Genomic DNA, 24,712 nt, shown 5'->3' on the forward strand with positions numbered 1-24,712 from the left:
TGCCATTTGCTATTTTGGGACATTTTTTGGTAGCATTTGAAGATAATAAATGAGTAGGAAATGTTTTGTGATCTAAAATTGTTTATTTATAGCCAACATTGGTTTTGTGGTGTATATTGTTTTATCCTTGTCAACCACTTGTTGTGTATGTGGTTATATGATTACTGGTAAATTTTTTGCTGTTTTTATTATTAATTTTCTAGGTTCTTTTCATTTAATTCAATAAAAAAATTGTTTAATTACCATTGAACTAAGATTTACTTTATAAGTACAAATTAAATAGGTTACTTCAGCGGTTTCTACTTTGAAGATGAGAAAGTGCATGAAATTTGAAACTAGATTTTCATCTTGACTTGACAGTTGATATGATAGCTTTCTTCATAGTAATCCCTTGAATAAGAAATTTTATATATACAAAAAAGGTGACATCCTATATAGTGCATGTGGAGTTCGCATTTTGATACCAAAATGTGTTTTATGACTCTTGAGTTATTTTCTTTAGAAAATTTATATATGACTATGGAGTGAAGAAATTTTGAAGGGAAAAAGGAGGATGAAATTTGTTTAAATTTATTGTTGGTCTCGTAGTTCTAGAAAATAACTAAATATGAATTTTAGTTTGTAACTTTTTAATCTTTATATGTTAAATTTCGTAACAAATAGTCCATCAACTCTAATAGGTAAGTGTTTAATCCATTGTCTTTATATTATTTTTTAAATTAAAAATTTGTAATGATTTAATGTATAACGAGAAATATTACAAAAGTTTAATGGATGGAATCTTTTACCCAATAAATAAATTAGGGACCAAATGTTTTTAAACTACAAAAGTTAAGTTGTTAGAAAAATAGAAAATGACAATTGTGATGGAAATTTCCATGATAAGAATTAGATTACCACAATTTTGAAAGGTCATGTACTTAATTTATTACGAATCGAATATTAGAGGCTAAATTATTACAAATTAAAATATCATAGCTAGGTTTTCTCATTCTTTGGAGAGGAATGTTTCATAACTCTTAAGTGGGTCGAGGTGGAATTCACGAGCTTATTTGCTTTGGACAACACAGTCAAGGCGATTCTTTTGATCCCCGGCTGGAAAGAAATAATCTTATTTTCCATGATTCATCACAAAGTTCTAATGCTTTCTTTGATGCGACTTGTTTAAAGGCTTCTTATTGCTGTTCTTTCTCCAAATCTTTTGACGGTTTTCAATTCAAGACATTTATCGTTGCTGGGATGATAGTCTTCTCAAGTTGCTGTTTTTTCCTTTTATGTTTTCTTTGTTATGTTCGTGTCATGTTATGGGGTTTTTATGCTTTTAAGTTCACTATTATTCATTTATGTTTTCTTATAGTTTCTCGTATCTTTGAACATTAGTCTCTTTTTAACTCCATTAATGGGAAGTCTTGTATCTTTTTCATTAAAAGATTATAAGGTAATCATCCTATGTCATTAACATGAATTGATTTTGTTTCTTAGAGCCCAGTCTAGCAGTAGAAACCATGCATGACATATGAGAGCATAACTCTTTAAATTAGGTATTTCATAACATATTCTGACCTAACTTTATGACACACAATATTTCTAAGTCAAATTAAGGTGTAATGTGTCACACATTATTCCGTTCTTTACCTAAACCTGCTTTTCTATTCAGCATATTTAAATGAAACATGATTGAATATATAATCATTAAAATCAACATTAACAATAACATTCATGTTAACAAAATAACAACAAACAAATTAACAATAATGTATTTTGTAACTCAATTAGTTTAAAATACCTTTTATGAACAACTTTTAATTGGTTCTTGACACGAACTTAAATAAGTCAGTTGACTTATGGTAATTTTAAAGTTCCATCTTTAAATTTGCAAATTCAACCATTTTGTTGATTATTCCATCCAAGATCTTTATTATAATTAGAATGCTTTTTTCATTATAATTCAATCTTGTTTTCATGTGTATCGTAACTTTAAGCATTAATCGTTTCCTTTTTAGAAAAAAATGGTCCAAGAAAATTAGTTAGTTAGTCTGAAGAAAGTTTACAGACTATCTAATAAATCTTCAAAATTTTTCGATTTTTTATTTAATAAGTTCATGAACTTTCATTTTTAAGTGAATAGGTCATAGATCTATTTGACATTACATTTTAACATTCACAGACTATTTGATGTAAAATTGAAAAATTAAGCCTCGTTTGATAAATATTTTATTTTTAAAAAATCAGCTTTATAAATATTACTTTCTTAGGAACCCTCTTCAGTTATGTTACAGCAGTGAAAGAAAAACAAAGTAATTGATAAAATAGAAATTCATAAGCTGAAGAGAAAAGTTTTTGTAAGAGAAGAATATAACTTCCATTGCTCAAACAACTGAGTAACTGTACAGTATTATCCTACTCTACTTCCTAAAATTATAGGTGACAAAACTGTCAATAACATTTTCTTTTTGTTCTTTCAACTTTCAAGATGTGTGCAGCTTAGCAGTGAGATTTATGAAAGCATCCTCTCGGCATGGAATCGTCAAGCCGCCCGTTGGGTGGCAAAATCCAAATTCTTCTTCTGATCTATTGAGCAGATCTACAAAAGAAGGATGCTTCAAGTATGATATAGGGACGACAAATCTCTTCCTTTGAATCTCTCCCACGTAAACTGCAATATGGCCTTTGGGAACATCAGATTGATTTCTGGCTGACATAGCTTGCATTTTCAAAATCTGCTTGGCGTTGAGAAGAATCGATGGCAGACGGATTCCCATATCGAAAATTTATGTGAAACAAGAGAAGAGTGAGCGAGTTTGAGCGGTGTTTTCCTTGATATGGAACTTGATTTAGAAAATAGAGTACTCGTTGGATAAGAATGGCTTCATTCTTATGTGTATTTATAGCAGATATGAAGGAACTACTTCTTCAAAGGCTCACATGGGTTTGCTCTATCCATTAAAATTTCATTTGCTTTCTAACTGGTCCCACTTTTTCTAATAAAGAGAGGCCAAGAAAATTTCACCAAATGTGTCAAATGAGTAGGAACATACCATGTGATACTCTCCAAATCTCATGAAGTGCTCCATTAGTGGACCTAACTAATCTGCGAATCAGTTGAAATATGGTGATATGATATGATCTAATGCAATTTCCTCATGCTAGGAGGTCCGATCACAAGGATATGTTGGCTTGATTTTACAATCTATCTGTTTTGATGTGTTATTCCACCGGAACAAGTTTAGTTGGGGGCATACATATCCAACACACATGGGGCCAAGAGAAAGGATGAGTGGGAAAGGAAATTCTTGTGAGCTGACGAAGTCATGGTACGTGGGTCTTCTAAGTTGTCTGGGAGACCACTTTTAAAAGACCATTAGCAGTGTTCAGTCAACATTTTTCCTCACGATTCTATAAATATAGATCGTGGATGAGTTTCAAATACCTGAAATTTCGCAATTCTACTTCCAACTACTTCGACACCGACCAAGGTCAAACTTGAGATCCGTTTATGGCTTTTCGACTGTTGCATATAGACTTGACAATGGGGATTCGTTTATCATCATTCCTGATTTCTTGTGCAAAATAAACTGTCAAAATGGTAGTGGGTTTTAACATGAATCATCAGATGTTCCTAGAGGTTATTTTGTAGTATATCTGGGAAATCTTCAAACGAAGCTATTGGTAGTTCCCATTTCATTCCTAAAGCTTTCTCCAACAACTACTCAACCAGAGAAGAAGGTTTCAATTTCCATCATTAACAAGAATGTCTTACAATTCCTTGCAAGGACTGCTTCATTGATCTCGCTTCTCTATTAAAACACTCAAAGGATGAACATGACAAAATAACCATTAATGAATTCTTGACATATTCTTTCTTCTAAGTTCCTAACTCGTTTTCTTTCTATTTCCTGCTTGAATGTTGCGTATACATACAACTTCAAGCCTTAGGAAATCCGATGGGTTTCTTTGTTAGTAAATTTCTTACCAAAGCATCATACTAATAGATTTTCAGTATCATTTCCTGTTTCCTTTGCTTATTCTTTGATATTCGTCTGTTCATTGCAATCAAAATTGCAGAAGTGGATACTTGTTGTACATATTTTAAAAATGAACTGATAGACAATCTTCACAATATAAAAAGGTCAAAATTCAAATAAGACAACCATATTCTGTTACATTGAAGAAAATGCAGGTGGAGTTTACAATAACTGAATCTTGGATTGAGTGGTACCACTAGTGGAGAATGAGTTCATACCCTTTGTCATAGTCATTATGAGACCTTCCAGAAAATTGCTCCAAACTGCTGTTAAGTTATATGCGACAATTGCTGCTTGCTGCTTTTCGTTCGTTCGTTCGTTTTTTCAGATGGATAAGCTGAAATTATCAGCGACCATAAGTCCACGACCATAATTGTACGTTTCTTCCATCTCTCTCAACACAAGCATCAGAACTTCTTTATGAACTGGCTTTCTTGACCTATGCCGCTTCTTTTTTTCCTTCTTAATAATTTCTTAGATACAAAGCTTTATGTCTAAATATCTCAACATTGATCTTATTGTGCTTGTAGATTTTTATGTTTCTGTTATTAAAAGTCATTGTAGAAAAAGAAATACATTTATCTATAGCTGTTTCTTCAAGATAAATCATTTCTAGTATTTCTCGGGTTTATGGATAATAAAATATTGTCCACCACGATAGGATAACATATTAACTTATAAATGTAACACTCCAACCATAAGAATAAACGACCTCAATAGTATTAAAGTAATCTTAAGAAAAAGGTTTTGAAGCAAAAGATATGCTCGGAATTTTATTAAACATCCTTTGAAGCCTCATTTGTCTGGACCAGAGTAATAATTTAGATTCCTTCAGTACAAATCCCCTCCCCTTATTTGTAATATAATACTCAAAACAAAGTTAAAAGAAGCATTTGACATCCAACTAAGAAGAAATCATATCTATCACATTGCATTTGACATGCTACCTCCTCTTTTTCATTGCAGCTTTTGCAAGGAAGGGAAATCTTTTATATTGTAGCAACGATGAGCATCACAACTCAACTCAGAAGTTCTTGGTCAAATTTTGTTATAAGTGAATTATTTTGAAGGTTTGTGATAAAACACTGGCAGGAATAAAAAGATTAACTGGTGATATAGCACACAGAGAAAAAGAAGTAATCAGCAAAAATCAAAATTCATGAGCTGAAGAAAATTTTTCATATGAGAAAAATGTAACTTCCATTGCTCAAACAACGAAGTTACTGTACAGTATTATCCTACTCTACTTCCTAAAATTACAGGTGACAAAACTGTGATCAAGAACATTTCTTTTTTGTTTTCTTTCATGACGTGTGCAGCCTAGCAGTGAGATTTATGAAAGCATCCTCTCGGCATGGAATCGTCAAGCCGCCCATTGGGTGGCAAAATCCAAATTCTTCTTCTGATCTCTTGAGCAGATCTACAAAAGAAGGATGCTTCAAGTATGATATAGGGACGACAAATCTCTTCCTTTGAATCTCTCCCACGTAAACTGCAATATAGCCTTTGGGAACATCAGATTGATTTCTGGCAGACATAGCTTGCATTTTCAGAACCTGCTTGGCATTAAGAAGAATCGATGGCAAACGAATTCCCATGTCAAAAATTTATTCTAAACAAGAGAAGGGCGAGTGAGTTTGAATGGTGTTCTGCTTGATATGCAATTTGATTTAGGAAATTGAGTACTTGTTGGATGAGAATGGCTTTACTTCATATGTAGTATTTATAAACTAAAAACCGAAGAGGAAAACAAAAAGATTATACCAGATAGGAGCCTTTGAGGACCCACTTCTTCAATGGCTCACATGGGTTTGCTCTATCTATTATAGTTTCAGTCACTTTCTCACTGGCCCAACTTTTCCAATAACAAGAGGCGAAGAAAATTTCACCAAGCAACATGCCATGTGATACTCTCCAATCGACAATATAAGTCTGCCATTAGTGGATATATTGCAGTGGCTGAGACTGAGAGTACACTGGTGGACAGGATATGCATTAACTCAACAAACCAAGCTGTGAATCAAATGAAATCTGAGATATTGATGGGATATGATTTAATGCATTTGGTACATGTGAAGTCACTTCTCTCACCCAGAAGCTTTGTCCATTGATGAAGCAATTTTCTCTTGCAAGGAGGCCCAATCACAAGGATATGTTGGCTTGTTTTCCATATTCCTTACAAATCCATCTGTTTTGATGTGATATTCCAACGGAACAAGCGTGGTGTTGTTTGGACATAGAATTACAAATTGGCCTATAATTTAGAAGTTATTCCATACATATCAAACACATGGGAGGCCAGAGAAAGAATGAGATGAAAGTAGAAAATTCCTTTGAGCTGACATGGTCAGGTTAAGCGGGTCCTCTAAACAGTAAGCTCATGGCAACTCTTTTCTTCGTAACTTTATAAATATTGATGCTAAATGAGTTTCGAGTACTATTTTGAACTCTAATATATCATGATTCTACTTCCAACTTCAAATTCAATCAAGGATAAACTTCATGTTTTGTTATATTTCCTTGATCATTGCAAATAGATTTAACAATGGAGACTCGCTTGCCTTCATCCCTGCAGTATATGTGGGAGATACCCACAAGAATTAATTTGTGGTTCCTGTTTCATACTCGAATCATCCTTCATTCTAACAACTACTCAAGAAGAGTTCGGTTACCATCATCCACATGGAGGTCTAACGATTCCATGGAAAGAGGGCGCCTTCATCAATCTTGACTTGAACGTTGGTTAAACTGCAACAGTCTTGAAGGACGAAGATAATTGAATGGGCATCAACCAATTTCTTACACATTTTTTTTCCTTCTGACTTGATTTCTTCCTAACTCCTGCTTGAATGTTGTATAGACATACAAACTCAAGCCTTCTGGAATGTAAATGAGTTTCTTCATTGGTGAATTTCCTACCAAAGCATAATACAAATAGATTTTTCAGTTTCATTTCATATTTCTCTTACTTATTCGAAATTCTGTCTGTTCATTGCTCTCTTAGCTGTACATGTTTAAAATGAAACAGAAAGACAACCTTTACATACAACAAGGACAAAGTTCCGTTAACACGACCACATTCTGTTCATAGAAGAAAATGCAGGTGGAGTTTAGAGTAAATCTTTGATTGAATATTGTACAAATGGAGCTCTTTCTCTCATAGCCATTGGGACCGCAAATATATGCAAACCGTGAACTTCACATTTTTTAGTAATTGAGATTTGCATTAAAACTTTCTCCTTACTGATCAGTAAAAGCACCAACAAGGTGACTTCCATTTAACAATCAGAACAAACTATTATGAACCTTGCCTATGTTCCTTCACTACCTTGCCTGTTTCAAGAGAATAGTTAAGCAGCGTACTTTAGAAGAAAGATTAAGAGGGGACTTCCTACTAAAAGACAAATTTGTTGCACCATTGGTTTCGACGTCCAGATCAATAGTAAAGTACATGTACTACTAATACATCATGCACATAGTGGTGTGGTAAAAAAGGTTGGACAATTATGTCAATTAAGTTCACCATTTTCTTTGAGTCATTAAGATGAGCAAAAGAGCTTGTATTGAGATGAGATGAGTTCTAGATCTCTAACTTGGCTAAATACAGTTTTTGTCAACATTAGATGGAAACAGAGAGCTCACTTCTTCATTTTGGTGATAAATGCTCTTTGCTTGAGTTCTGTCAAATGTTTTATCGTAAAATAAAATGAGAAAATACAAAGAACATATGTATCAGAATTCACGAGTTTTGGGATAAAGTTTATCTGTAAACAAACGTAATTTTCTATTACTTCTGTTGTAACCGAGTTGACACAAATTTATACACGTTACGAAGATCAGGAAGAAAAGCAAATTAACAAACTTTTCTATCCCCTAATTTACAAAAAAAAAAAAAAAAAGAAGAAGAAGAAGAAGAAGAAGAAGAAGAAGAACTGTTCAGCGGCATCTACTTTGTCTAACTCAAAATGAACAAAACTATGTTTGGCAAAACTTGGGAGGTTGAGGAAGGTATTTCATTTGTACAAAAATCTTTCAAGAACTATGTAGCCTTGAAGTAAGATCCATGAAAGCATCTTCTCTGCAGGGAATTGTCAAACCTCCCATTGGATGATTGTATCCAAACTCTTCTTCAGCTCTCTTAAGTAAAGCCATGAATGTAGGATGGTTCAAGACGGATATCGGAACTAAAAACCGCTTCCTTTGGATATCTCCAACATAAACTGCTATATGACCTTTTGGAACATCAGACTGAACATGCTTTTTGAGAATTTGCTTGGCATTGAGGAGTAGCAAAGGCAATCGGATTCCCATGTCTAGAATTGGTTCAAGTGAGAGAACTATAAGATGATTCTGAAGTGGGAAATTGGAGTGATTGAAAGAAGAATTTGTAAGAGATTTAAGTTGGGTACTGGTAACTTCTTTGACATGTGTATTTATAGAGTTAAAAGAGGGAAGCAAGTGGAGAGTGGATAGCAGCTTGGTGTGTTAGGGGGCCAGTTCTATTTAAAGCTCACATGGATTTGTTCAGTTGATTGTTTTACACTCACTTCCTCAGGTGTCTCAATTCGTAGTTAGATTAGGTCCACATTTTCAAATAAAGAAAATATATGGTTGAAACGAAAGAGAGCAGAAAAGGAAAAATAAGCAGGAAACATATCCACGTGATAAGTTATAACTATCTACTAGTTGCATTAGCAATGTTATGAGACACAAAGCAGTTGCAGAAAAGTTGTTCAATCCAAAAAGAAAAATCAGAATTCAAACTTGTTCTTTAAAATTAAAATTAGATGCAGTCTCTTTTTCAAAGTGACGTTTTACTTCTTCATAAACACAAAACATAAGACAGTGTAAATGTTATTTATTTGATGGCCTCCAAGACAAATCCCAAATACTGAAGTTTCATATTTTACAGTAAATATATATCATAAGGAATTTCTTACTATGTCTTATATAAGACAGTTCTCCCAAGGAATTTCTCACTATGTCTTATATAAGACAGTTCTCCCAATCTCAGTCATCAATACTACATAATTAACTGGAGTTGGCACATAGGATGGATAAGGACCTCTTTTATTAGATCAAACCATGAGGGAACTTTCCATCGGAAATTTTAAATTGGCACATAAGAATCAACTATGCTTCGGATATGTTAAACTTTGAAGTTTGAATCTTCAAGATGCTACCCAGTTTCTTAGTGATATATCAATTTTTCTTAGTTCCATGGATTGCAAGTTAACCATCACAAATAAAGCAGCAAGAAAAGGCTATAAAGAAATTGAGGGTAAATTTGTGTATCCTTTTAATTAATTTCTGTTGGTAAATGCACCATTACAATGGCATTCATTTACAGGCAAGAAGGGCATTCCATTCTACAAAATTCTACTATAAGTCCAAAAAAAAAAAAAAAAAAAAAAAAAAAAAAAAAAAAAAAAAAGAGTCAGAAACAACCAGAAAAGGTTGTAAAAGAATGGCAAGTTGTGCTCTGCTGTTAATCCTTCAAGATACTTGCAATTTTGAAGTGAGATCAACGAAGGCATCTTCTTTGCAAGGGATTGTTAGGCCCCTTTGAGGATGATGGAAGCCAAACTCTTCCTCTGCGTGGCTGAGCAGTTGCTGGAACGATAGATGATTTAGGTAAGATATTGGAACCACGAACCGCTTCATTTGAATCTCTCCCACATAAACGGCAACATGGCCTTTTGGAACACCCAATAGTTTTTTGGTGAAACCTGACTGCATCTTCAGAATTTGCTTGACATGAGGAACCAAAGATAGAAACCGAATCCCCATTTTCTCGAGATGAAAGGCCGTCAAAAAGATCTAAGGTTCTGATCTGATTGGTAAGAGCAATCTACAAGAGGAATTAGTACTTAAAATGAGTTGAATTTTCTGTTTGAAGACTCATTTTGATGTTTATATTTATAAAGTTTCTGAAGAAAGCGCTATGCTGGTGACTGTGGCCTTTCAAGTGGCTAGTTGGGGTGTTGATGCCTGGTGGTTGGGTATATTTCAGTATACCAGTTCACATGGCTTTGCCCAACTCTTGAAAAGGCCACAAATTTTCTTCTCCCACTCCTTCATATTGTACTCTATACCACAATTCAGGTTCATTGGTCAATCTTTTCCATATATCACAAGTCAAGTCATGGATACTTCAAGACCAAGTCCATTCCATTGGAAAAAGAAAATGTTGATTCTTGGAGTTGAAGAGAAAATATACATGTTTTTTGTCATACAGTGGTTTGAAAATGTTCAAAGAAAACTTCAGATCAAAATAAAACTCTTCAAAATAATTCCATATTTATGAAAAGTAAAAGTTGAGTTATGTTCTTACAATTTAACAAGTTATGTAGTTTTTGCTTTTTCTTTTTATGTAATCATGTTTCTAATTTTTTTTAGAGAAATACTATTCAAGTTCAAGTGTTCAAAACATGTCTGGTAAGTATCAAAGTAGGGTTCAATAAGTGTTGGAAAAAGATATACTACTTTAAGAAATGTTTATGCAATTCAGATTGAGCATTTGAGTAGAGGACGATCAATATGCCCATGTGATTGCCAATTTTTGCAACTTGATATCCAGGTTAAAGGAGTTCATCTATCTATAAATCACCTTACTTTGCCAACACAATATCCCTAACAAAAGCTTCATTATTAAAAAATCCATAAACTTCATGAGAGTGTGACATTTGATTTTCAAGGAGAAAACATTACTACTAATGTTTCAAATGACGTTCAAAGTATTTTTAAGTGAAAAACGTGTTTTCAAGTACTTCATTAGTCATTCCAAATAGGATTTTACTTGTATTTGTCAAATAATCAAAAGCTAGTGGTTGACACCATCATGATTACCCGGAAGATACACTATTTACACTCAAATTTATATTGCTTAGTTTGAACACAGGACAACCAGTCCACAACTCTTGAAGGGTTTTCAAGTCCATGAATGAGGATGGATTAAAGTTAATGAGATAACAAACTGCAACTCTCCCAATCCTCTTATGCCATAGAATAGTTTGCTCTTAAATCTTCTTACTTCACAATGTATATCTTCGTGAAATGTATGATCTCTTGGTCCAAACTACCTTTTGATAGAAATCATGTATGAACCTGTTGGCTTAATTTTCAACATTTCGGTACGATGCACAATCCCCTTAATCATTTACCACTACCCAGTCTGATCTTTGGTCAATGGAGTGCTTAAACTCGAGCTCTTGTAATGAAGACTAAATAGAGTAAACACCATTTTTAAACCGATCACCTATCTCATATACAATTCTTCAGCTTTTCCCTTCAACTTTGAATCCTTGCCAGCTCTGAACAATTTGAGAGAATTTGGACAAAATATAAGTAGCTATTCAGTTTTCAAGCAAATCTAATGAACAGTTAATAACTCTTTTTCTGAACTCGAATATCGATTCTAGCTATGGAATGCAGGACGTCCTTGACACGATCATTCTAAATCCATGGCATCACAATGCAACATCTTTTGACTATGTTGATCCTCGGTTGAAATAATGAGATTGCTGCTATTTGATTTTCCAATTCATTCCATTTCGCACCAAATTCCTTCTAGAGAGACCAAATAACTCTTGCTCTTTTCTAGACACTTTATACAATATCACAAGGGGATAAGACGAGAAAAAGACAAGAATTATCAAGAAATGAAGCATGAAAGAGAAACTATGCAGCTTGTAAATCTGATCTTTCAACGACGCTTTATATAATATCAACATAAGATGCCATTGACATAACATATCAGGAAAGCGAAATGAGTGGAGAGAACTGACATGGATATACCATCTAGACAGAGATGGCTGATGAAAGTAGAAAAGTCAGACCTACAGAGAAACATTATGCATACCTCTTATTATATACAAGCAAACACATATTAAACAATCCTGAATGATAAACCTCTAAGATTATAGCATACTTGAGACAATTATTTTCATTATGTCCGGAAAAATGGTTTACAAGTGAACTGGCATTTCATTTAATGCTTGATTGGTCTTTATCAAGATGACTTCATTTCAGTTTTAATACCCACTGTTGTATGTTTTACCTCTGCATTAGATTAGAGAGTTAGGACATGACCAATAATAAAACCTTCTCACATGGGTCTGTCATCAGTTGATCTTCGACATGGCGTTTGGTTTTGAAGTTTTCTTGACCTATTATTTTGGACGATAACTTCACCTCATTTGAACGAGTGGGACTGCTCACCAGTAGGTAGGGTACATGCTAAAGTGAATGTATTCAAAGCCAAAAAGCAACCCATGTGAGCATTCATGAAGTAGGCCCTCTTAAACACCTACTTGACACTATTTTCTTCTCACCACTTCTGTATTCTTGTATTTATAAATACAGATGAAATAAACTTCAATCTTCAACTCAAATTTCAAACACATCCTCATTTCAAGTGCAACACCTCCCAACTTCTAATCTCCATTCCAGCAGAAAGCCTTTCAAAATTCGTCATGGGAATCAGACTACCTTCACTTCTCTTCAATGCCAAGCAAGTTTTCAAAATGCATACTGTTTCTTCTAGAAACCAATGTGGTGTTCCCAAAGGCCATATTGCAGTTTATGTGGGAGATATTGAAAGAAAGCGGTTTGTGGTTCCGCTATCATACTTGAACCATCCTTCTTTTTCCGCTTTGCTCAAGAGTGCAGAAGAAGAGTTTGGATTTAAACATCCAACTGGAGGTTTGACAATTCCTTGCAGAGAAGATGTCTTCATCAATCTCACATCCAGGCTGCAAATATCCTGAAAGAGAGAAGAAAGACATTTGTCCACACAATTTTGTCAGATTCCCTCCATTTTTTCCCCATAGTTAAGAGTAGAAATCATTAATCAATGTATAGTTAGCTTCAAAGTGTTAATGATCGGGTAGCTGAAAGGTGATAGCACATTGCCCATCTACCTGAACATCATTTACACAACTTACCATTCAAATCTGTAAACATGGAAATAGAAATACAGAGTCATATTATCTTACTAAAGGACTTCCCTCCTTGGTGAATTCTTCAAATTCATAAATTTTTAAGTTTTTCTATTAAATTCTCATGAGAAGTTATTTGGATATATGGGATCACAAATCATTTTACCTGATGGCACCCGTAAGATGTATAGTAATCAGAAAATTAAAAATGTTCTCATTGAAAGGACACCGTTATCATTCAGAATCATCCGATATTGAGAGCCGAGAAGGATGAACGTTTATTGTTAAACTCAAAATTCCCTTACATTAGAAACATGAAAACTCAAAATTTTCATAAGTCAAACCCAAAGCCATAACCATATGCATCCATTTGATATTTATTGATAAGATACATAGTCTGTCTTCTCTCATTTATCAATGAAGTTGTTTCTCTTCTACAAAAATCACATAGTTTTCTTGCTTCATACAAATAAAAGTGAAAATTATGTCCTTTACTAATTTTACTCTTGCGGATCCAGTTGATTGAAGAAAGAGTCCTATAATCAGAGGGAGAGAGGCACAAGTATAATGGGGAAGTAGGTCAGAAATAGTACGGACTATTTGTTTTCTTGAAACGGAAACAAGACTTTTTACTAATACAATTAAATGAGACTAGTGCTCAAAGTATGAAAGTTGAGTGTAAATGCAGATGCAAACTGTGAAAACTATCAAGAACTAAAACTTGACAATACAGAAAGAGTAATACAAGACTAATCCGAGTAGAAGAGTTCATGTCTTGAGAAAACTGCAAAAAAGAAAAAAAGACGGCATCGGATTAGTATGGACTGTACATAGTGATGCCTTTTTTTTACAACTATTTTGTTGAATACACTTGTTAAAACTATTTTAATGCAATTCTTTTATGAACATCCTCTGCTTTCTGCTAAGAAGTCAGATACCAATTGCTAGAAAATGTTTAGGGCCAAGACATAAGAGTTAGTTAACAGTCCTTCTAAGCAGGAGTCGCATATAGTACACGAATAAGTTACAAGAACACATCATGAATTATAAATATCTGCATTTTAATTAATCATATATTACTTAAAATTCGTGACAATGCCATTCATTCACATTCTGGAAGGCATTGTTCTTGGACTTCCTAAAACATTTCATTCTTAGTTTACAAATTAGTCGAGGATCATAAAGAATGTCAAAATTCAATAAGTTTCCATTTCGCTATTCATTGTCTAAGAAACTTGCAATCTAGACGTGAGATCAACGAAGGTATCCTCCTTGCAAGGAATTGTAAGTCCCCCTTGAGGATGTTGGAAGCCAAACTCTTCTTCAGCATATTTAAGCAGTTGTTGGAATGAAGGGTGATTCAAATATGATATCGGAACGACAAATCGTTTCTTTTGCATCTCTCCCACGTAAACTACTACATGACCTTTTGGGACAGATAACTGGTTTTTGGTGAAACCTGATGGCACTTTTAAAATTTGCTTGACAAAAAGAATTCTGAATGGCAAATAAATCCCCATTGGAAAGCTTGCTTGTTCTATTGGTGTAGAGAACCAAAATTAAAAGTGAAATTAGGGAATGAATGTGTTTTAAGCTTAGTGTGTTGTTTGTTTGATGTCTTTATTTATAGTGTTGGAGAAAATAGTTTTGTTGGTGACTGGTGATTTTCTAATGGCCACTTTAAGACAGGTGGTTAGGTATCTAAGAGAGCTATTTTAGAGATCTGCTCAACTTAGAAATGACTTTCACATCTCTCTTAGTTGTATGCAATGCCAGCCAAGTTGTTTGGTTCAAGTGATTGTCCATTCCAGCAACCAAACTTGGTTCGGTGAACTGAACCCTTAAACAAAGAGTGCGTTAGGTAAAAGAAACATGGCATCGAGTTGTAGAGACAAGATCACCTTTCATAGTAAGAGAAATGGTTACATCATTGGTCAATGTCCTAATTTAATTTGGACAAGAGAGACACGAAATGCATCATATTAGAAATACCGATTGCATCATCTTGTAAATCAGAGGCTGAAGCCAAGTACATGTACGCCTAATACATCAAGACAAACCATTTAATAAGAATCTATTCATGTTTTTATTTGTTAAATCTAATAGTTTCATCCACTTAAAACAAATTTTATAGCTGGAAGGAGCTGCATATTGATGAGGGACTGATGATGGATGGAATTCTGATGTTAATACTTCTACTTTCTTCGAATCGTCATTTGTCTATTTTCTTACACCTGTGTGTCAAATCCTGTTTGATCTTGCGGATATAGTTACTGTTGTAGGAATTTCAGGGAAGCTTCTGCACACCATTTTCAATGGGTACAAATCTTTTCAGGATAGGTAGAAGGTGCAATCTTGCTTCTTTCACATCAATGATCGAAGCTTGACGATTAAGTTTATTCAAATAATTTAAACATGCTAAACCATGTTAAACCACTCCAAAATTAAAAGAAGCTAATGAGTGAAGACAAATTTAATATCATATTATCTAACTCTCCCTTCACTTGTGAGCTTGAAATATGAATAGAACCCAACAAGTGGGAGTCGATATTAATTGGAGAGGGTAACATAACAGGGTTTGAACATGGGACCTTCCTAGATCACTTGCTTTGATACCACCAAGATTTGAAAGGAATAGAATATTTTGCATTCCAATGATTCAATTGCAAGATACATAGCCTTCTTATATTGGAGAAAGTCTCATTACATAGAAGGAAAGAATTATAATGAGAGAAAATAAAATAAAATCATTGAAGATTTTACAGCTGATCATCTTATTTACAACCTGCAGTTATTTAATGACATGATAACAAAGCATAGGAAAATTAGATATCCCAAAACCCTTGATCGGAACGAACTTAATTTATGATAAAGTTTAACTTTTATTACGATGTAAAGCCCAGTTAAAACAACCTAGACATATTTTTGCGTAATTGACAAGTTTTCTATTCATTTATATGAGCTGACTATCTAACCATATTCTACTGACTTACTAAAACTGGGTGAGAGAGTTGCTAAGGGAATTTCTTCTCCATAATCTTTCAAGAACTGTGCAGCCTTGAAGTGAGATCAAAGCAAATCCTCTGCCTTTCTCCTCAACATTCATAATATTTGATTGGCAAATTTAATTATATATTAACATATTTGAAAGCAGAGAACTTTTTTGCAAAAAGAAAATGCTTGCTTTTTTGCAACTGTCAAGTGGCTTTGTGAAATTCTGTTTGGTGAAAGTAGAATTTTAGGATCTTCAGTACGGTGAACTAAAAAATAAGATGCTTAGATTATGCTGAATTTATCTATATTTTTCTCTATCAAGTTCTATTGGTCAGTGTTCCTTTACAATGTCACTCATTTACAAGAAGACGCTCATTCTACAACATCATACTGTAAGTCAGAAAGCAGAGAACTTTTTCCGTCAAAACTGATGAATTGCCCTTTCCTCTTCATCCTTCAAGATACTTGCAATCTAGAAGTGAGATCAAGAAAGGTATCTTCTTTACAAGGAATTGTTAGGCCCCCCTGTGGATGATGGAATCCAAATTCCTCCTCTGCATAGCTGAGCAGTTGCTGGAATGATGGATGATTCAAGTAAGATATTGGAACCACAAACCGCTTGCTTTGAATCTCTCCCACGTAAACCGCCACATGCCCTTTAGGAACATCTAACTGATTTTTTGTAAAACCTGACTGCATCTTCAGGAGTTGCTTGGCATGAGGAACCAAAGATAGCAATCGAATTCCCATTTGTTTGAGATGAAAAACGTTCTGAAGTATTGATCAGATAGGAAAAAAACGAGCTAGAAGAGGAAGTCACAGTTGAATTTTCTTTTGTTGAATTTGGTGTTTGAAGCCTCATATGGTGTTTATATTTATAGAGTTTCTGAAGATAAAGCTGTTACCAATGAGTGATCCTTTTCCAATAGCTAAGTGGGGTATTGGAGTCTGGTGGTTGAGTATTTGTATGGACCCTCTCACATGGCTTTGTTTAGCTCATTAAATCTTCTCCTACTCTCTTTTTCTTGCCTCCACTCATTTTCTGTGGATTATATCTTTTTGTATCACAAATTTATATTTTTCTGGCCTAATTGTTCCATTCATCACATGCTATTGTCCGAGCGCATTAGTTCTTTCACTGAATTGGATAATTCAAACAAGTGAGTATCACGTTGATAAAGAAGAACAAATATATTTGTGATTGACTTTCTATGGAACAGCCAATTTCAGCATCATTCAGCCGGTGTACCAGGGACAAGACCTTTAGTAGTTAGTACAATGGGAATGAAGAAAAGTAACTATAACACTATAATCACCTCTTTTTAAGACATTCCAAAAACTTCAGCACTGATTACTGTTCAGCTAAGCAATACAAATGGTTACCATTTTTTGAACATGTATGGAAGTATGAACTTAACAGAATTTTACTCATGAGTTACGAAGATGTTTTCTTCTGTATCTTTGCACAAATTCTGAACTGTTGTAATAAGTTTTCTTCTGTATAGCTGGCAGGCTTTTATTTTTACCTCTTAGTCAAATTATTGTACTCTTCTGTTTTTCTTGCTTTTGGCTTGTTTTGTCCGTGGTTATTAACTCTTTGTATCTTAGTTTTTGGGATGTTTGTATGAGGAAGTCCTTTACTCATTTTGTTCTGATTTTCTTTTATCTGTTGATCTAAGTCCGGATATGATGAGAGTACTAAGGAAATGTCATTCTAGTTGAGATGTCCAATGTACTAGCTAAACCTTAGGGATTTGAACATCGTCTCTTCTTTTTAACATCTTGTGTAATGTCTATTCATTTTCTTAATGAAGAAGTTTGTTTCTTTTTTCAAAAAAAAAAAAAGGGGGTTTTGACACAATGAAGCCATGAATGGATGGATCTTAAAGGAAGAGCAAGAATTTTGCCGAGATGTGTCACCTCTGTGCTTGTGTGGGAGCTTTGGAAAGAACAAAACACGACGATGTCTTTAAACAAAAGTCCCTTACTTTCGGTGATTTTTGTGACCTTTGACAAATTATATTCTTGCTGTGGAGTCTTACACATAAAAGGACTGTATTGATATAACTAACTTTACTGCAACCCATTAGCTTATAATCATATTCTTTTAAGTCTCTATGGATTATCAAAGGTGGTTGATATGATATTTCATTACTAAGGTTATGAATGCAAAAAAAGAAAAAAAAAAAGACTTAACTTCCATTGTAAACACGATTTCTTCTTTTTCCTATCCAGATATTTATCTGGATGGTTTCGATTAGTTAACTGAAAATTGGTGCCCCACATTGCAAGAAAAAAATTGTAACCTTGCCAATTAAATTATCAGAAAAACACAAGGCAAAGAAACACAAGTTTTTTGTGGACAAAGAATTTAACTTCATTTCAACTCATGTGTGTCAAAGTTTCCGTTGACAGTGATATTCAATTCTATCTAATATAAACAAAATTGAAAAGAAAAGTTGTCAAAACTGTCAAGAGAATATTCTCTATGGTCTCAATCTTTCATGAAATATGCAATCTAGAAGTGACATCAATGAAGGCTTCTTCTTTGCAGGGAATGATCAAACCTCCAGTTGGATGGCTGAATCCAAACTCTTCTTCAGCTCTACTAAGTAAATTCACAAATGAAGGATGATTCAAGTAAGAAATCGGAACAAAAAATCGCTTTCTCTGGTTTTCTCCGACGTACACCGGAATATGGCCTTTGGGAACGTCAGACTGACATCTTGTAGAAACAGACTTCATCTTGAGAATCTGCTTGGCACTGAGGAGGACCGAAGGCAAACGGATTCCCATGTCTAAATTTGATTGAGATAAAATGTGCTTGCACTTGAAAGAGAATATGTGAGAGATTTGAGTTGGAGATCAGCTGCTTGTTTTTGGAGTGTATATATAGAAGGAGAAAGGAGAGAAGATAAGAACAAAATATAGCAGATAGATGTTAGAGCTAACCTACTTCATCAAATACTCACATGGGTTGCTTTTAGTGGTTGAAGTACAATCGCTTTCAAATTTGATCCAATTTCTGTTACTGTGGACCCTCTTGTCCCAATAAATGAAGTCATATTCAAACATATCCATCTGGCTGAAAATCTTAGTAGGTATTTGATGCATGTTGCAAAATATGTGGTGTGTAAAATGATGCATGTTGTACTGCTATCACAAGAAGCAGAGGACTTAAATGCCTAAAAGGATGCTTGGGATCTGAGGCTTGTCATTAAGGAAGTTCACATGTATGTTTGCTGGTGCATAATAGTAAGTGGTAACATTGGTTCCCAGCATACCAAAATCGTTTACAACAATAACTGGCTTATCAAGCTGTCTTGCTGAAGTTTGATTTGAAAGGAATCAGAGTATTTTTTATGATAGATCACCATTTTGAATGGATTGTTTTGGAGTTGTTCAGATTAATCATTCGTCTTCCTGTTGCTCTCTTTCCAAGTTTTTCACAGACTTCTCCATTCAAAACTTATGCTTAAATTGGAATGCTTTTATTTTTCCAGCTTAGTATTTATGTTGTAATTGTTATAGTACTTTATTTTATTTATTTATTTATTTTTTGTTCCATTTTATTTTGATCCTTACTCCCTTTTCCTTTCCTTTGAAAAATAAAGGTCGAGCTCTCTGCTTTTAGTAAGTAATAATTGAGCTTTATTGGAAGTTGAACTTGATTCTATTGTAATAACTTGAATTTGATACACTTACAAAAGTTAAATGTTAAATGTATAAATTAATATAATTATTAATTCAAAGTTTTAATTCATAAAATCTGAAATGAAAAAGGGAACTAGTAGGAGCCACAAGAATTAGCTGAAGTAGTTTCTTTTAAGTTTTCTGTTATTGTCAGAACCAAACTCTCTGCTGTTATAATGAAGTCTTCTTCACTATGAAGGCAGCAAATCCATTTGTCACTTCAATTAAATTTGAACATGGGCATTAGACTGTCTTCCACTATTCTCACTATCAAGAAAATTCTAAATATATCAGAGTAAAAAAAAAGAATCTTTTAACATGAAACAATTTCAAGGGATACAATATAGTTAGAAATTCCATCTTCAGTGAAAATTTGCACATGAAGTGAAGGATGAACCATGTTCAAATTCTGAGACAACTACTTAGAAGTTCAGTAGAGCATGCTCTAACTCATATGGAGAGACAACCAGTTGAACAATAACCAAAGCGCTTGAATCTCCACTAAACAAAGCATATTTAGTAGTTTCGTTAAAAAAAACATCACATGAGACTTATAATTGTATCAACAAAACCTCTAAACTTTTGTAGGTTAGCCAATTTAAACCTTTAGTCAGAATTTCCTTTTAAAATTGTTCATACATCAACTTTCAGTTAGAGTTTGCATTAGGCAGAGTAAGAGTTAGGATTTATAGTGAACAAAAGAAGTCACATAGAAGTTGATGCTGAATTGTTTCTGTATAAACTTTTTTATAATCACAATTTCTGTAAGTAATTTTTCTTTACAATGCCACTCGTATACAAGTAAGAAGGCACTCTAATCAAATACATTCTCTTGCAACTAAAAAAGCAAGTGAATGGAGAAAAAAAAATAGAAAAAATTTGTCATAAATGACAGATTGCCCTTTACTCTTCATCCTTCAAGCTACTTTCAACCTAGAAGTGAGATCAACAAAGGCATCTTCTTTGCAAGGAATTGTTAGACCCCCATGGGGATGGTGGAAGCCAAACTCTTCCTCTGCACGGCTAAGCAGTTGCTGGAACGATGGATCGTTTAAGTAAGATACCGGAACCACGAACCGCTTCCTTTGAATCTCTCCCACGTAAACCGCCACATGGCCTTTTGGAACATCCAGTTGGTTTTTGGTAAAACCTGACTGCATCTTCAAGATTTTCTTTGCATGAGGAACCAAAGATAGCAATGGAACCCCCATTTGTGTTAAGACGAAAGATTGAGAAAGAGATTTGAAGTTTTGTTCAGATTGGTACAGAACCAAGTAGAAGAGGAAGTAAACAGTTGAATTTGGTTGTTTCAGCCTCATAGTATGTTTATATTTATAGAGATATGAAGAAAGAGCTTTGAAAGTCATTGGTGTTTATCTAATTTGTAAGTGTGGTATTGGAGTTTGGTGGTTGGGTATTTGAGTAGACACTTCCACATGGCTTTGCCTAACTAATCATAGCTGATCCTATTATCCTATTATCCTTTTCTTTCTCCACAGATATTCTATGGCTTATATTTGTTTGTATATAAGATTTTTTTGTTTGTTGGCTAAATTGTTCCATTCATTATCAGGATTCACTGTCCAAGCACCTTAGTTGTTACACCAAATTAAATGAGTCAAGATAGAGTGAACGACAATGAAAATCGGATAATAGAATATTCTTGTATTTGGATTGCAATGGATGATTTCATTGATGGTTGTACTTTGCTAAAATGTCTTGAATCTGTTATCTGACGCTCTAAATGACCATGTACAGGGGTCTCACATCAGGATACAGGGGTGACACGCTCTTGTAGGAGCTCAAGGACAACATACCAAAACCTAAGGTGTATATGCATTTTCTTATTTATGTGTTTAGCCCTAGGGTTTAGAGAGATGTGATAGATATAAACTCTCTAATCTTAGATGCCTCTACAACTTTTATCATCTTACATTTCTCTCTAATAATAAATTGATCTCTCCATCTACTGTGGATGTAGCAGCTAACACACTTATTGAGACATGTAATCTTCATGTCAATCTTTATTGTCTATGTTTTCTCCCTTATCAATTTCATAACAAATTTGATGTTCAAGTTGAGAAATAACGAAAAAAGGCATAAGCATCAAATTATAAATTAAAGAATATTTTTGCTCTCATTAACAAATTTCTCAGTCCTTGTTTAGTAGATTGAGTGTTGTGAACCATGCAAATTGAAATGAGATTTTAATCGATCTAAATTGCAGTGAGTAGGTCAATTACATCGCATTGGCTCAGTCAATGTATCTGTATTAATTTTCTGACCGACTTAAAAGCTTAAGCAAATTGGTCATGGATAAATTTAATATTTATATCAATGCTCTAGCATTGCTCTCACCTTTGACTAGAAAATTTTTAAATCACTTCCAAACAAGCACTTCATTATTTAGGATCACAACTGGAATTTGTGTAATAATATTGTTAAGTTTCTCTTGAAGGGAAGTTGATATGATAATTCATAACTAAGGTTTTGAGTGCAAAAATAAGATTCGACTTCCATTGTAGCCGATGTTTGTCATTGTTTTACCTTACTGCATCAGAGATTTTTGCTTCTTCCTGTGGAGAGATTTATTCGAATGTTTTCGAAATGTTAGCTTAAATCTTGTAATGTTAATAGCTTATAACTTAGCATATGCAAATTGGTGCCCCACATTTCAAGAAAAAAAGTTGTAATCTTGATTAAATTATCAGAAAAACACAAGGCAAAAGAATAAACACAAGTTTTTTGTGGACAAAAGAATTCAACTCCATTGCAACTCATGTGTGTCACTTTACACATTGAAGTTCCCTTTACATTGATATTCAACTCTATCTTCTATGGACAAAAAATGAAAAGAAAAGTTGTCAAAACTGTCAAGAGTATATTCTCTATGTTCTCAATCGTTCATGAAATATGCAATCTCGAAGTGACATCAATGAAGGCTTCTTCTTTGCAGGGAATGGTCAAACCTCCTGTTGGATGGCTGAATCCAAACTCTTCTTCAGCTCTACTAAGTAAATGCACAAATGAAGGATGATTCAAGTAAGAAATAGGAACCAAAAACCGCTTTCTTTGGTTTTCGCCAACATATACCGGAATATGGCCTTTGGGAACATCAGATTGACATCTCGTAGAAACAGTTTTCATCTTGAGAATTTGCTTGGTGCTGAGGAGGACCGAAGGCAAACGAATTCCCATGTCTCAATTTGATTGAGCTCTTGATATGAATATGGAAATGGTAAAATATGCTTGTACTTGAAAGAGAATATGCGAAAGATTTGAGTTGGAGATCAGCTGGTTGTTTTGAGTGTATATATAGAAGGAGAAAGAAGAGGAGATGAGAACAAAAGATAGCAGATACATGTTAAAGCTAACCCACTTCATCAAATACTCACATGGGTTGCTTTTAGTGGTTGAAGTACAATCACTTTCAAATTTGATCCAATTTCTATTACTGGTGGACCCTCTTGTCCCAATAAATGAAGTCATATTCAAACATATCCATCTTGCTGAAAATACTAGTAGGTATTAGATGCATGTTGCCAAATATGTGGTGTGTAAAATGATGCATGTTGTAATATCACAAGAAGCAGAGGACTCAAAAGCCTAAAAGGATGCTTGGGATCTGAGGCTTGTCATTAAGGAAGCTCACATGTATGTTTGCTGCTGCATAATACTAAGTGGTAAAATTGGTTCCCAGCATACCAAAATCGTTTACAACAATAACTGGCTTAAACAAGCTGTCTTGCTGAAGTTTGATTTGAAAGGAATCAGATTTTTTTTTATGATAGATCACCACTTTGAATGGATTGTTTTGGAGTTGTTCAGAATAATCATTCGTCTTCCTGTTGCTCTCTTTCCGAGTTTTTCACAGACTTCTCCATTCAAAACTTATGCTTAAATTGGAATGCTTTAATTTTTCTTGCTCAGTATTTATGTTGTATTTGTTATAGTACTTTATTGTTTTTGTCTCATTCTATTTTTTATTTCATTCTATTTTGATCCTTAGTCTCTTTTCATACCTCAACAACAATAAAAAAAAAAGGGCTTGTCAGGTGGTCTTAATTCTCAATTTGAAGTTTTAATTGATACAACTCTAAATGAAAAAGGGAAAGTAACAGGATTTACGAAATTGAGTTGAAGCGGTGCCAGTAAATTTATTGTTAATGTCAGAACCAAAATCTGCCTTCAATTTATTGTTGATGTCAGAACCAAAGTCTTCTTCAATATATGAAGGTAGCAAATCTTTGACACTTCAATCAAATTTGGACATGGGCATTAGTCTCCCTTCCACTTTTCTCACTGTCAAGCAAATTCTATATATATCAGAGTCAAGATTTTTTTTTCTTTACTAAGAAATAACTTTTCATTATATGATTATCAAGTTTGATAAAAAATAGAGAGAATTGAGAATTGTATTCAATATTGTTATCAACATTACCATGGGAAGAGAATTAATAGAGAAACCCTAACAATGTCCAATGGACTTGAGATCTGAAGAATACAAAATTAACCGTACATTTAATAACCTAATAATAATGAAAATGAATAAATCTTCAACATATATATATAATTTTTTTGAAACGGATACAACCTCTTTATTAATATAATAATAATGAGATAAAAGCTCATAGTACAAGAGAATTATACAATGAGCATGTAACCAAGGATCCGAAGTGCACCTAGGCATCTCAACTAGGTTGACACCCGAATAGCACCCTCATCATATCCAAACAAGCTAAAAACTAAAACAAAGGAGTAATGTCCGGAAGCAAAACAAAACCAAAAGAAGTACAAAGAAATACAAATACAAATAAAAAGACTAAAAGACTATATCAAACTAAACATCCATCAACTCGCATTGAGACAAACTTGAGATCCTCGGAGAAGGAACAACGTGAGGAGGCTAAAAGTAAGATAATCTGAATCATAAAGAGATGCATTATATTCTGAATTTTCATCTTCACTGGAATTTCACACATGAAACGAATAATGAACAATGCCAATATATTGAGATAACTAATTAGAAGTTCAGTAGAACATACTCTAACTCACCTGGGA

General features: G+C 33.9%; 9 protein-coding genes across 9 annotated transcripts; 1 reads left to right on the forward strand and 8 right to left on the reverse strand.

Annotated features, from left to right (window-relative positions):
• Window positions 1-2,337: 2,337 nt before the first annotated feature.
• Window positions 2,338-3,038, reverse strand: LOC107991554 (auxin-responsive protein SAUR21-like). Its single transcript, XM_017046656.2, has one exon. It carries the CDS (start codon window positions 2,760-2,762, stop codon window positions 2,469-2,471), a length of 294 nt encoding a protein of 97 aa, XP_016902145.1. The 5' UTR covers window positions 2,763-3,038; the 3' UTR covers window positions 2,338-2,468.
• A 2,147-nt stretch (window positions 3,039-5,185) lies between these two features.
• On the reverse strand, window positions 5,186-5,887 carry LOC103497287 (auxin-responsive protein SAUR21-like). Its single transcript, XM_008459417.3, has one exon. It carries the CDS (start codon window positions 5,621-5,623, stop codon window positions 5,330-5,332), a length of 294 nt encoding a protein of 97 aa, XP_008457639.1. The 5' UTR covers window positions 5,624-5,887; the 3' UTR covers window positions 5,186-5,329.
• A 1,897-nt stretch (window positions 5,888-7,784) lies between these two features.
• Window positions 7,785-8,472, reverse strand: LOC103497286 (auxin-responsive protein SAUR21-like). The gene has a single exon (XM_008459416.3). It carries the CDS (start codon window positions 8,334-8,336, stop codon window positions 8,058-8,060), a length of 279 nt encoding a protein of 92 aa, XP_008457638.1. The 5' UTR covers window positions 8,337-8,472; the 3' UTR covers window positions 7,785-8,057.
• A 3,929-nt stretch (window positions 8,473-12,401) lies between these two features.
• On the forward strand, window positions 12,402-13,025 carry LOC103497285 (auxin-responsive protein SAUR21-like). Its single transcript, XM_008459415.3, has one exon. It carries the CDS (start codon window positions 12,500-12,502, stop codon window positions 12,791-12,793), a length of 294 nt encoding a protein of 97 aa, XP_008457637.1. The 5' UTR covers window positions 12,402-12,499; the 3' UTR covers window positions 12,794-13,025.
• A 1,165-nt stretch (window positions 13,026-14,190) lies between these two features.
• LOC103497284 (auxin-responsive protein SAUR24-like) lies at window positions 14,191-14,484 on the reverse strand. Its single transcript, XM_008459414.3, has one exon. It carries the CDS (start codon window positions 14,482-14,484, stop codon window positions 14,191-14,193), a length of 294 nt encoding a protein of 97 aa, XP_008457636.2.
• A 1,736-nt stretch (window positions 14,485-16,220) lies between these two features.
• On the reverse strand, window positions 16,221-17,048 carry LOC103497283 (auxin-responsive protein SAUR21-like). Its single transcript, XM_008459413.3, has one exon. The coding sequence runs from the start codon at window positions 16,706-16,708 to the stop codon at window positions 16,415-16,417; it is 294 nt and encodes a 97-aa protein (XP_008457635.1). The 5' UTR covers window positions 16,709-17,048; the 3' UTR covers window positions 16,221-16,414.
• Window positions 17,049-18,225: 1,177 nt separating this feature from the next.
• On the reverse strand, window positions 18,226-18,834 carry LOC127143857 (auxin-responsive protein SAUR23-like). The gene has a single exon (XM_051079117.1). It carries the CDS (start codon window positions 18,752-18,754, stop codon window positions 18,461-18,463), a length of 294 nt encoding a protein of 97 aa, XP_050935074.1. The 5' UTR covers window positions 18,755-18,834; the 3' UTR covers window positions 18,226-18,460.
• A 1,533-nt stretch (window positions 18,835-20,367) lies between these two features.
• LOC107991561 (auxin-responsive protein SAUR24-like) lies at window positions 20,368-21,036 on the reverse strand. Its single transcript, XM_017046675.2, has one exon. It carries the CDS (start codon window positions 21,016-21,018, stop codon window positions 20,569-20,571), a length of 450 nt encoding a protein of 149 aa, XP_016902164.2. The 5' UTR covers window positions 21,019-21,036; the 3' UTR covers window positions 20,368-20,568.
• Window positions 21,037-22,419: 1,383 nt separating this feature from the next.
• LOC103497282 (auxin-responsive protein SAUR21-like) lies at window positions 22,420-23,036 on the reverse strand. Its single transcript, XM_008459412.3, has one exon. The coding sequence runs from the start codon at window positions 22,847-22,849 to the stop codon at window positions 22,556-22,558; it is 294 nt and encodes a 97-aa protein (XP_008457634.2). The 5' UTR covers window positions 22,850-23,036; the 3' UTR covers window positions 22,420-22,555.
• Window positions 23,037-24,712: the final 1,676 nt, after the last annotated feature.

Source organism: Cucumis melo, chromosome 11 (assembly GCF_025177605.1).
Source record: "Cucumis melo cultivar AY chromosome 11, USDA_Cmelo_AY_1.0, whole genome shotgun sequence".
Lineage (NCBI taxonomy): Eukaryota > Viridiplantae > Streptophyta > Magnoliopsida > Cucurbitales > Cucurbitaceae > Cucumis > Cucumis melo.

Bases quoted from the DNA above. Each gene is read 5' to 3' on its own strand.
- LOC107991554 (XM_017046656.2), bottom strand. From the start codon at position 2,762: ATGGGAATCCGTCTGCCATCGATTCTTCTCAACGCCAAGCAGATTTTG.
- LOC103497287 (XM_008459417.3), bottom strand. From the start codon at position 5,623: ATGGGAATTCGTTTGCCATCGATTCTTCTTAATGCCAAGCAGGTTCTG.
- LOC103497286 (XM_008459416.3), bottom strand. From the start codon at position 8,336: ATGGGAATCCGATTGCCTTTGCTACTCCTCAATGCCAAGCAAATTCTC.
- LOC103497285 (XM_008459415.3), top strand. From the start codon at position 12,500: ATGGGAATCAGACTACCTTCACTTCTCTTCAATGCCAAGCAAGTTTTC.
- LOC103497284 (XM_008459414.3), bottom strand. From the start codon at position 14,484: ATGGGGATTTATTTGCCATTCAGAATTCTTTTTGTCAAGCAAATTTTA.
- LOC103497283 (XM_008459413.3), bottom strand. From the start codon at position 16,708: ATGGGAATTCGATTGCTATCTTTGGTTCCTCATGCCAAGCAACTCCTG.
- LOC127143857 (XM_051079117.1), bottom strand. From the start codon at position 18,754: ATGGGAATCCGTTTGCCTTCGGTCCTCCTCAGTGCCAAGCAGATTCTC.
- LOC107991561 (XM_017046675.2), bottom strand. From the start codon at position 21,018: ATGACTTTCAAAGCTCTTTCTTCATATCTCTATAAATATAAACATACT.
- LOC103497282 (XM_008459412.3), bottom strand. From the start codon at position 22,849: ATGGGAATTCGTTTGCCTTCGGTCCTCCTCAGCACCAAGCAAATTCTC.